The following is a 12,827-nucleotide window of genomic DNA, read 5'->3' as shown; positions in this document are numbered from 1 at the left end:
CTGTCTGTAACTCCTATAACATAGAGGTGTTTATTGAAGGAGCCGTGTCCAGTTAGAACTGCCGTAAACTTACGTAAATTCTGCTTTGATAGGCCCATCAGCTGTTTAGTGAGGCGATCGTTGATGGTCGGGAGGGCCATCTTCGCCTGCCTGCACGCGCTGTGGTTAGTCCAGAGGTGGTTGTGTTTGTGCCTAGTACGCTGTCTTACCAGTGTTCGTAGGTGGCCGAAGGGGAGTGGCAGTATGGGTTCTGGTCCTACTGCTGTTTGGTCTGATCCCCTTCTCGCCAGCTCATCCGCTGCATCGTTGCCTCGGGAGCCACTGTGTCCTTTTATCCATTGAATGGTTATGTTATTTAAACTGCCTACCTTGTTTAACCGTTGGTGGCACTCGTGTATAAGGCCGGAGTTTGCGCAGTGTTTGCTTAGGGCCTGTATTACTGCCATGCTATCTGAGAGTATTCGGATAGAGTGACCGGTTACTTCCCGCTTTATGACTGCTTCGGCCGCTAGGGAGATGCCTATACATTCAGCTTGGAATACTGTATTATGTACTCCTAGGGGTGTGAATATGTGTATGTTTAGGTCTTCTGAGAAGATGCCTGAACCTGTGCCGGTGCTTGTTTTGGATCCGTCGGTGAAAATTCTTAGTTCTTTGGGATTATGTCCCTCGTAACGATGATCCTCAAAAAGTTGGATCCTGTATTTCTTATCGAATATAAAGACTTTGGGTATGCGGTCGTTTATAGCCTGCATAATGGGAAAGTCTGCATAAAGATTGTTTAGTATAGTTGTGTGTTTTGTAGGCAACTTGCTCCAGAGATTAAGGGTTTTGAGTCTTAGAGCCGTCATTGCTGCTTCTTGCTGTGCAAAGAGGTTCAGCGGCGGCAGACCTAGCATGGCTTCCAACGCTGCCGTTGGTGTTGTCCTCATGCCACCTGTGGCTGCCATGCAGGCTTGTCTTTGGACTCGCGCCAGTTTATTTGCGACTGTAGTTTGGTCAGTTTTGGGCCACCAGACTAAGGCGCCGTAAGTGATCATGGGGCGGATCACTGTTTTGTATAGCCATAGTATTATCTTAGGGGATAAGCCCCATTTCTTCCCTATCATTTTCTTACATTGCCAAAAGGTAATGCTGGCTCTGTTTACTTTATTGTCTATATGATTACTCCATTTCAGCTTACTGTCCAGAGTGACGCCAAGGTATTTGACTTCGTTGGATAGTTTGAGTTCTGTATTGAAGAGTTTAGGTAGTTTGTACGGTCCCAACGTTCGTTTGTTTGTGAACATGACTAACTCAGTCTTGGTGGGGTTTACTGAAAGGTCAAATTCCCTGCACCACTGTTCTACGATTCGTAGGGCCTGTTGAGTAAGGTTGCAGATAGTGTCAGTTACCTTGCCTGAGATGAGGATGGCAAGGTCATCCGCATAACCTATTGTGTAGTCGTGGTTTGCGTTTAGTTTTGTGATGAGATCATTAATCACTAGATTCCACAGGAGCGGGGACAGTACCCCTCCCTGTGGACATCCTCTGGCTATTAGTGCTGATTTGTCATCATCTTCAAAGCGTACCACGCGTTTGCTGAGCATGTTTGTGATCCAATCAGTTAGCATCGGGTTAACTCTGTGTCTGAGTAAGCTCGTTGTTATGCTAACGAAGTTTGTTTTATCAAAGGCTCCCTCAATGTCTATAAAGGTGCCAAGGCAGATGCCTTTTTGTTCTATTGCCTCCTCTATCCGGCTTACTACCAGATGAAGCGCTGATTCTGTTGATTTCCCCGAGCTATATGCGTGCTGATTCGGATGCAGGGGGTTGTTTCTTAGCGCACCGTCCCTCAGCTCTCGCTCACATAACCTTTCCAGGGTTTTTAGAGCAAAGGATGTCAGGCTGATTGGTCTGTAAGATTTTGCGCTTGTGTAGTCTCCTTTACCTGGCTTTGGGATAACCAAATATTAAAGGAACCGTAGTATGTTAGTGACTTTTTGGCTGACAGCTGCGACTTGTGGTTGCCAATTCAGTGTGGTGTCCATTTGTAAGCCAAGGTTCTTGACGTTGCCACTATAAGGTACTGTCATGCCATTGAATACTACTGGCGGCAAGCTGGAAGCATCCACCCTGATAATATTCCTCGAGCCACCAATAATGATGGCTTGGCATTTCCCAGGGTTGACTGCCACTCCAAACCTGTCCGCCCAATTTTTCACAACCGCCAAGTCTGCGTTAACCTTATCGAGCGTGTCAACCAAATCATCAACTGTCGTATGTCGATATAACTGCAAGTCATCGGCATAGAGGTGATACGAACACTGAAGCTCAGGAGTAAGTAAATTTATGAATACTGCAAACAAAAGGGGTGAGAGTATGCCGCCTTGAGGAACGCCAGCATCCAAATTACACCAGGTTGACGAGACTTCATCTACCCGAACCGACTGCTGGCGCTCCCGAAGATAAGAAGAAAACCAGTCCAATGCATCGGAAGAGACCATGATATATGACAGGATAGATAAAAGGATATCGTGACTGACGGTATTAAACGCATTTGAGAAATCGACTAAAACCAACACTGTCAGCTTAGCGTCTTCCATGGCGTGTCGAATATCGCCAGTCACTTTGAGAAGGGCAGAGGAAGTGCTGTGGCCTGGCCTAAATCCAGATTGAAATGGGCTCATAAGTTGGTTTTCGTAGACAAAACGAGCGAATTGTTTATGGGCACAAGCCTCTAGCACTTTGGATAAGAATGGCAGGATCGAGATTGGACGGAAATGATTGGGGAGAGTTGGATTAGGAATTTTAGGAAGAGGACAGACGTACGCTTTCCTCCAAAGTGAAGGAAAAACCCCAGAGAATAGGGAAAAGTTGATAATGTGGGTGATAGCAGGAAGAATTGGGACTAGAATAGAAATAATCATTTGGCGACTGATATTGTCACAGCCCACCGCTTTCGATTTAATGGATAGGATAATTTTTTTGACCTCTTCCTCATCAACCGGTGAAAAATTAAAAGTTTTGATGTCAGGACGCGATAGACCAGCAATATAGTTAAGAGTTGCTTGCTTGATTACATTATCCAAATTGGAAGAAGTGCAGAAATGACTATTTAAAGTGTCTAAACTAATCGAGTTAGGTAGGTCTAAATGTCGCGATTTGCCAATACCGAGTGTTCCGAGGAACTTCCAGATATCAGCAGAAGAAGAAGTAGAGATATTGTTTAGTATATGGCGGCGTTTGGCGTTACGTATCATAAGATTACACCGATTCCTTGCAGTTTTAAATTGAGCCCAATTTTCGTCCGTACGGCCCTTCTTAAACTTCCTGAACGCACGATCCCTCCTACGCATTGCGATCTTAATAAGCTCGGTCATCCACGGTGCTGGTGGACGTTTTACTCTAACTCTCTTAACGGGTGCATGGAGATCATACAAAGCGTTCACCCGGTTGTTAAAAATTTCAAGCTTATCATTAACTGAGTCAGCTTCTATCAATGGAGTCCAGTCAATTTCAGCAGCATCATTGAGAAGCTGATCTACGTTCATACGTGCAAAGCAACGCCTATGCAGAACCTTAGGCTTGGACTTAGGAGGTTTAAGGATGTAGGAGAGGAAAATTAGGTCGTGATGAGAAAAACCAGGAGCAATAAATTGACCATGAGAGGAAACAAGGGAAAGGTCGGAAGTAAGGATTAAATCCAGCCAGGAATCATCACCTACTGTAGATCGGTGAGTTGCCTGCAAGGGCAAAATGTGTAAACTAGATGATTCCACAAGATGAAGGAGTTTACGGGATCGAGGAGAATTAGGAGCAAGGAGATTTGTATTGAAATCGCCCATGATGATATAATGTGCATACTCGGAACCTATCGATTCTAAAACCGATTCAAAATCAGTGAAGTAGTCGACAGAAGGGGGGCAATAAACAACACCAACGACGGCTTTAGCTCCTTTAACAGAAACCTCCAGAAAGAGGTATTCCGCACTAGCCTGATGACTAGGAGAGGCAGCCAGGGCTTTGTAAGAAAAGTCAGATCGAAGGTATATTGCCACGCCACCCCCTCTTCTACCAAGCCGATCATTCCGAATGAGAACATAACCAGGAAGGGGGTATGAGGTGGACAAGAGATTTGGTTTGAGCCAACTCTCGGAAATCAGAATGGCATGCACATTCATATTAGAAAAAGTCTCAAAGAGCTCACTGTAGTGACTAGCAACACTTTGAGCATTTATATGACACACGTTAAACAGCTTGTCCGATTGATTAAACTGTGTTCTCAGAGTATCCCCAAGCGTATCGGTTAAAGAACAAAAACTATCATCACCATCCAAGGATTCATTGGCAGAATGAAAACTGTCGTTATCCGAATACATAAGTAATAAATAAAATATATATATAAAATTAATTTACAACAAAATATAATATAAAAAAAAAATACTCTAACAAATACCTTACAGTACTTTCTTAACTTCACCCGCCAGCTAACACCCATAGAACATGATAAGAAAAATTAACGTTATGCTTGAACTATACTACTATAAAATTATGATTATATAACAAAAAAACACAAAAAATAAATGATAACGAACATACAAAAAAATAATAAAAATCAACATGATGCAGTCTGTCTCAGACACAATTTCTGAACGAAATAAAAACCTTAATCTGTGCATGTTTGATTTTGACATTACGTGCGTGCAATACAGTGACAAGTGACAATGACATTTAGGGATGGGCAAATGGGGAAAAAATATCGATATATATCGTATCGATATTTTTAAAATATATCGATAATAATTGACTAAAAAATATCGATATGTTGATATATCGATATTTTCTGCGCAATATCTATAAAAATTGTCAAAATATTCGAAATTTTAAAGCAAATACCTACACATCTGGCTGTTTTGACATCAGTTTTATTATTAAAAAATAAGTACATAAAGCCAAGAAAAAAACAACATCATCAACACAACAAAAATTACATTATTCAAACCAGTATTTGTCTGATATTGACATCAAGAGCACTCTGCTTGATGTGCTCGCCTGTTAATCTGCTCCTATCATTCGGCACAGCCAAATTCACCATTGAAGCTACTCTTTCAGATGACACTGAAGAAGCTTGGCAAATCAAATATTTTAGGGCGATATCCGTGAGAACCGGCGTGAAGTGTCGGCAATTTACCCAGAACTTGATTGGATCAGATTTTCTTTCTAAAAGTGGTTGGTCCAAATACTGCTTGAGTTCATTGGGGACACAGCCACTGCTTGGAACCTCTGACGTAAAACGGTAAAGAACTTCCACACAGCAGACATAATAACGTTTTATCATAAATAACAATGAGCTACGCTGAGCTGAGCTTACTCGCCAGTCGGCCGCCACACTCAAGTACCATACCAACACTCCAACACACGCAGTCAGTGATACCAACCAAACCAAACCAACAAGCAGTGTCATTGTCATAGATGAACAAAATAGACAAGTAGGTCATAGACTATAGAGTGTAATTTTTGTTTGCGTTTGAATTAAATTTAAGAAATCAGATTGGTCAAAGACATGATGTGACGCATGAGCAGACAGCAGAGCTTTAAAAATATATCGATTTTGATACCTAAAAATAAATATCGAGAGTTGATATATCGCGGGAAAAAATATCGCTGATTTATATCGATATTTTTCTGAAAAAATATCGATATTTTGATATATCGATATTTTTTGCCCAAGCCTAATGACATTACAATTTACATCAACACAAGATTTAATTCTGTGATCGATACATGCAATGAAAGAATTAAAAAAAAAAAAAAAAAGAAGCTACATTTTAATTACCTAGTGAGGGTACAGAATTAAGAAATACAAAAAGGACGAGAACAAACATGACCATGCAAAACTACTTTACTAAGAAAATCTAACCTAACAACTAGTAAGTACCTTCACTAATTTTATATAAAAAAAAGAGAATGAGATAAAATCGATATCCAAGAACTATTCATTACATACGGTGTTATTTGCATTCCAGAAGGTCTCAAGCAGTTGACGAGGGCGAAGACTTAGTGGGGTACTTGTCCAGGAGCGGCTTTAACTCGTCCATCGAAGTAATCTTGTGGCGAGTTCCGTCTGAGGCCTTAACAACAATCACGCCGTCCTGCGTCCAACATGACCGCATTCCGAAGTGCTGCCGTGCCTGAGTGAAGACGGACTGCCTAGTCTTCGTCAGAAATTCCTTTACTGAGATTTTGGACCCCTTCAAGCCAGTCTTCGCTTTCCAAATCAAAGATTTTACCTCCAGATTAGAGAATCTCACAAGAATGGGCCTCGGGTGATCTTTACCAGGACTGCCAAGCCTGTGAGCAACTTTAATGTTCGCTGCTGTGATGTTTCTCAGAGCCAATTTACTGCTAAGAAGATGGATTATTTTGGAAGAGCAGTCTTCCTTCTCAGCTTCAGGAAGTCCTTGAAAAATTAACGCCTTCCTACGGTGTCTCATCTCCAGCGTGTCAATGTGTGAAACACACTCAGCAATTTGCTTACGCAGCAAACCCAACACACTGTAGATCAGTTCCCTGAAGGCTCGGAACTCCTCTGCAACCTTGGCCACCGTGTCCTTCACCGGTCCCGCTGCTTGAATTTGGGCTCCGAGTTGATCCATTTTCTTGGTGAAATGTTCCTCAAGGCTCTTCTGAATGGACAAGATCTCCGATAACTGTGACATAGTGGTTGTGCTTTCTGTGACTAAGTAGATGTGATGAAGGTGATGTGGCAGGTGATATTTTTACACAACTATTACATATATGTTATGTAAGTAAGTAATAAATTGGCTGAAGAGAATATATTTCTTTAATTATGGAGATTGCCCGTTTTGTAAGGGAAGTTGGGTCCCAGTGAAAAATGTTTGTGCCCTGAAGATTTTTATTTTAACTAATAGGAAAAACATTGCATTTTCATAATCAGAAACCTTTTTTCATTTATTCACCCTGGTTCAAGAGATATCATTATTTTTCTGTTTTAAGAATATAGGTTATAATTAGAAATTGACATGGACTATAGATCACTATGAGCATAGAAATATGTACTGTAAATAGCAGTACCATGGAATTATGTCTCTATTTATGCATAAAGTAATGGAATTGTTATTATGTGTTTCCCGCGGTTACACCCGCGTCCCCGGGAACACCTTTCCATACCCGGATAAATTATAGCCTACCTAATCAAATCTTTCCTCTTTATAATATTAGTATAGACTCATAATTACCGTTATTGATAGTTATTATTATTTTAGTAATAGCAAGGGAAATAAAAAAAAAACAAAACATGAATAAACTATTTATTCTTCATAAAATATTTCGTCCAAAGATTGAGCTGGAGCACTCACATTGTTGAAGCGGCCCCAGCTTAAATACCACAATACTGTCATAGTATGAGCACAACACCCTACCGTACGGTTACCCACTAGACAGTTACAATAGTAAGCAATGATACTTTCTAAAGAATTTGCCCGATCTTCATCTCTACTTATCAACAAATAAGAGTAATATGTTTTATGGCTCACATGGCGGGACTTAATTCTAGTCCTAATTAAATAATTATTTTGACCCAATATTAAGGGCAAATCCTCTTCCAAGACATCATTGCTTACTTCAACATTATAAGTACCATTACTTCTTATGTGCTCCCCATAATAGGATCTAGCCTGTTTTAATTGGTAAGATCCCAATGCAAATCTTCTTAAATCATCTAAAGTTAATCTTGGAAAATGATCTAAATGGGGAGCATTGCTGTCTATGTTTTGGAAAACCGTACGTCTCCTATTGATGTTATCCCTTCGAATAAATTCCCCCAAATAATTACTACTGTTTAATCTCGCCTGAGCAATTTGCACATACTCTGCAGCGTCAGGTCTATCTTCAATTGTTGGGTGGAATTTATTCAAAAGGGCACAAACAATTTTAAAATCATCCATAAGGTGTGTTGATGCTCTGTTAAAATATTCTTGTCGAAACAGTTTGTAGTCTCTTTTGATGCGACCATTTACAATTTCAACTACCCATCTACACATAGTCACACACCTAGACTTGTTTGCTTGGTCAGTGGTCAATTGAAATTCACCTTCCAATAATGACTCAGGCATGTATGTTTTATAATTATAGCTTTGGAGTTCAGGGATCACGTCTCTAAATCCCCTATCCAATATAAAGACATCCCCCTGTCTAAAAAATGAGCGCATTGGACCACTTTCATTACGAAATAGATCACTCATGATTGTCGAGTCATTTTTTGTTGCTTCATATGGTCCAATGCACTCTAAAATATATCCATCACAACATGTGATTAAAAAGGGTTTAACCAAATTATTATATTTGTGTAGACTATATGTCTGTTTCTGATATTTGTAGTTACTACTACTCTGTACATAAACATATGTACCATCACATATGACAATAGCAGGTTTAGAATCTGGAGCCATGCTACTGTCTCCGAATAGACCTTCAGGAATAGTCCTGTTACGTGAGGCCACATTTTGTATATTAGTGTGATTAACTCCCAAATGCATTGGTACAAAATGTTCTTTTAAACATTCCCTAACAATGTTCATTTTTTTTTCTAATGTAGATCGTGGCAATTGAAAAAGAGTTGCCAGTCTTTGGTTGCTGTCCCCTGTCCTAAGTTTAACAAGAAATGTGCTTAATGCAAGGCTAGGATTTCTAACCTTATTATGTAAAGTAGGAAGGCTATTTAATATTTCATTAAACTGCATCTCTGTAAGTCCCAGCCAATAATGGCGTAAATGTGCATCCATTGCTGCAATATTATTAAAATCTAAACTTCTTTGAGAAGCTCTTTCCAGTATGGAAAATATATCATCAACTTGAAAGCTAGTAAAGTCATTTAGGTTGGTAGTCAGTTCATCCCACTGATTGCTATATAAATGGTGATGACAGATTCTAGCATTTAAAGGTATATATATATTGTACTGCAATAACAACAGTTCCTTTATAGTCATAGGTACTAAAAGACGTTCATCATTATCACAGCCTACAAACATACAGTGACGAGAAGCTGCAGCAACTCGTTTATACTTTTGTGAGTTAATCTTAGATTGAACTCGTAATGCTTGTTGTGGTTGAGATGTTGGAGCTGGCATTGGAGGTGGTTCAGGTATCTCGGGGTCTTCTAATGAAGATAGAGCTGCATCCATGACCCTTGCAGGTCTGTTTGAATCTTGAACCTCCAAACGTCTCGTCTCCCGAGTTGCTGCTAACCAGCAAGGAATGCACACTTTTTGTAAATGTGGAACCTAAAATGAAATAGTTGGTATTAGTGAATATCAGAATAGGTACCAAACCCTATATTGTTATTGTGCAAGCATATGAATAAAAATAGCATCAATTAGAAATAAACTATGCAGCATTTTTTCTGAAACATTATTTAGAAAATGTTAAACACAATTGCAGGGTATGAGATCTCAGGTTCAGTTCCAGGATTGGGTTTCTGGGTATTTCCATTAAGATTTCATGAGTAGTAACCAGAAGAGCCTGGAATACTGGGTTTGTGCCTGGTTGATTGCATGGTCTCACCGTTATTACTTAGAACATAACTGACAAAATGTATTGTGTACTGTTAGGTACACCTCTGCCTAATCGTCGTCACGCTTGTGATTGGGGATTATAGGCGTGATGATACAGAATGTTATTAAATAATACTCACCAGATGTGCTAAAGTCCATCTTAAAATCATGCTACGTTGTGGACAGTCTAACTCAACTCTGTGGGTTCTCCGACTTGCAACAGAGATACCACATCCATAACAAACATTTAAGTGACCATATGCAGGTGATATATCCTCGTGGGATCCAGTTATATTTGACAATATCCTTTCTTGCAACAGCAAATAACATTCAATACATAGGATATCATCTGACGTTACCTGGAAAAGATTATATTCTATACTATTCTATATTTATAACTGCTTAAACTTGTAAATACATAAACTCTCATAAAGAACTAAGTTTACAGTGCTAAGTTTACTCTAATCAAATGTTATTTTGAGTTTGCATAATGCATTTAACCACTATATTTATATTGTCCACAATAATTATTATTGTTTATGCACACGATAACTTACAGGTGTAGGCGTTGTCCAAGTTCGTAGAAGAACTGTCATTTGCTCGTTCAACTCCTCAACTGTATACCGGCGTAAATTAGACGCTAGTAAAAGGGAACAGTTAATACAGCGTCGGTAAGACAGGCGGTGTGCCCGACTTCTGGCTGGGGTAGACATAGTTCTGACAAAAACAGTTCGGGAGTTCAATATCACACAAGGATTTCACTAAGAGTCAAATTGTTCTCCAAGAATAGCACTTTATCTCACAAAGAACAGCACAAACAAGAGTCAAGCACTTAGAGTCAATATCTCACAAAGAGGAGTCAATTATCTCACAAAACATAAAGTAAGTACGCGAGGAACTTATTAGCTCAACTCGGTGGTAGCAGAAAGGCACGTATCGTAAATAATAACTAAGTAAATACGGAATTCAAAACTCAACGTATTATACAAAGCAATCACGAACACACAACGAACGAACGTCAAAGTGATGTGACATGCGCAAGTAAATGTTGCCAGAGCAATTATATTTAATCATTAATAAATCGATTTAAGTTTTTAAATTACGTAAGGCTTTTATTTTAATTTAAAATCGCTCTTATCTTATCTATCTTATCTTATCTGTTCAACAATATAGACTTATCATGAATATAGTTAGAATAATAATTAAAAATAATTGTATTTTTTTATTTTTAATAACTGTTTTGTTTTGATATCGATTACTCTATTGATTAAAATACGTAATTTTCAATAGTTATTTGATATCTGGCAACTTTTTTTTGTTTACCAATCAAACGGATGTCGACGTAATGTTTAACTATTAATTAATTTTAACTTTATTCCCAGGGTGAAAGAAATTGTATAAAAAATAATTTGGAAACAAAAAAATAAACAATATTTTTAGGTTATTATTCCATTCAGGCACACGATACCACAAAAGGGACCTGCCCCGTGGCAATCTCCTTTATTTTAAAAAACTGTTAAAATACTATTAAATATATTTTAAAACACTCAGAGCATCTGAGACACGTATTTACTTTTCGTTCACCTACCCCCGAAAAAAAAAACACGGTGTTATGTTTATGTTTATGTTTTATCACGGTGGCTTTATTGATTTAATGAGAAATTCTACATTTTGTGAGGGATATCTAAAACGTTGTAAAGGAGTTTTGGTATCTACTTACGCGAAAAAAAAATTAGCGAAATTTGTTTGTTTGTTTGCTTGAACGCGCTAATCTCAGGAACTACTGGCCCAATTTGAAAACTCTTGCACTTTGCCCTTTACTTTTATGAAGATTTTCTCACATCCATCTCTTTGTAATATCCTATTTATCTTTATCATCCGTATTTTATATGAAGCTACTGTCTGTTTGACTTTAACTACTCAGTTACTAAACGTTAGTACACGGTACAGTTTGAATAGATCTTGGTAAGAATGGATGTCTGACTTCTGGCTACTGACTTCTTAGAGCTACATATAGGTTTACAAAAGTATGTTTTGTCAATATTGATTTCTGACATTGAATATTAGACATTTAAATAAAACTACTTTTACCGATCCGAAACTTCGGGATTAAATAATATTGATATAACCGCGATAAAATCCGTAAAAGTAGTTTTACTTCTTTGAATGTTTTGTCAATGATCAAAATCAAGAGCTTCTGTACTGGGATTCTATAAAACTCGATCAACAACTCGCATTTCACTTCGATTCGTAATGTCATTTCATACTTTAGGGGAGGTAGGGGAGGGATGGGCACTTTTTCACAATTTATTGCATAAAAAATCAGATTTTACAGATCATTATCAACTTTTATTGCCATTTCTTATATTCGGCTAGATATAATGAAAGAGCTTTCCTAAAAAATACAATCAGTTTCAACATTACGAGATATTTAAACGGTTTTATTTAGCTCACCCCGTTTGTTTTATTATTTATTCTTGGATCAAATTTAGTAATTCAAATCACGATGGGATCATGGGATCCACGTGTAAAATATTTAAATCTGCATCTGTTATCTGAAAAAGAAATAAATTACAATGACTCTATTATACCTAATTATAATTGATTACAACATTGAAATCCATTTTACCAATTGCACATTTCTTGCATGGTAGCCTTTGCGGCAGTAAAACCGTTCTTCGTTCTCTGCTGGTCTCTTCATTGCCACCAGAGTGCCATCAATACAGCCTATGGTGGCTGGAAACCCAAACCTTTTGTAGAACCTGTAATTTACAATAATCACTAACATGATCAACTGTAAAAATAAAAGGGTCAGTTTAATTATAATAATATTAAAATTATATTATATCTAGGTACTAACCTTTCTTTTAAAATTTGCCTTTCTTGCTGATTTTGAGGAAACCTTATATATTTTTTTACTACGGCCGGATTGTTCAGAGCTTCCACTACTTCATTTATGCAACGAGATGCAGACGGTTGCGATAAATAAGTTCTGATGCCCTCTTTAATAACCTTCTGGTAACTGCCACTAGCCAAGAATGATAAAGTACATAGTATCTGTGAAACAATAAATCAATAAAAAATGTAATACCTACTTTATCTGGATTTAGTGAAAACAAAATTGAGACCAATTTGGTTATTTTCATGCTTAAGAGAATACCAATATTATAACTGAAGTACAGAGGCTTTTGAAAACATATCAGCTGGCGGGGAAACCACATAAAGGGAATACTCCTTATTAAGAACTAAGTGTTTTTCTTATTATTGTGTGCT

The 12,827-nt window shown here is 38.1% G+C and overlaps 2 protein-coding genes across 2 annotated transcripts; both read right to left on the bottom strand.

The window, feature by feature from the left end:
• Window positions 1-5,770: 5,770 nt before the first annotated feature.
• LOC124635732 lies at window positions 5,771-6,701 on the bottom strand. Its single transcript, XM_047171682.1, has one exon. The coding sequence runs from the start codon at window positions 6,699-6,701 to the stop codon at window positions 6,015-6,017; it is 687 nt and encodes a 228-aa protein (XP_047027638.1). The 3' UTR covers window positions 5,771-6,014.
• Window positions 6,702-7,296: 595 nt separating this feature from the next.
• Window positions 7,297-11,024, bottom strand: LOC124635731. The gene is made up of 3 exons (XM_047171681.1): window positions 10,112-11,024; window positions 9,695-9,913; window positions 7,297-9,284 (listed from the first exon to the last, which is right to left on the bottom strand). The coding sequence occupies exons 1-3, from the start codon at window positions 10,265-10,267 to the stop codon at window positions 7,314-7,316; spliced, it is 2,346 nt and encodes a 781-aa protein (XP_047027637.1). The 5' UTR covers window positions 10,268-11,024; the 3' UTR covers window positions 7,297-7,313.
• Window positions 11,025-12,827: the final 1,803 nt, after the last annotated feature.

This window comes from Helicoverpa zea, chromosome 13 (assembly GCF_022581195.2).
Source record: "Helicoverpa zea isolate HzStark_Cry1AcR chromosome 13, ilHelZeax1.1, whole genome shotgun sequence".
Classification (NCBI taxonomy): Eukaryota; Metazoa; Arthropoda; class Insecta; order Lepidoptera; family Noctuidae; genus Helicoverpa; species Helicoverpa zea.
This window is presented reverse-complemented; position numbering and strand designations above follow the sequence as displayed.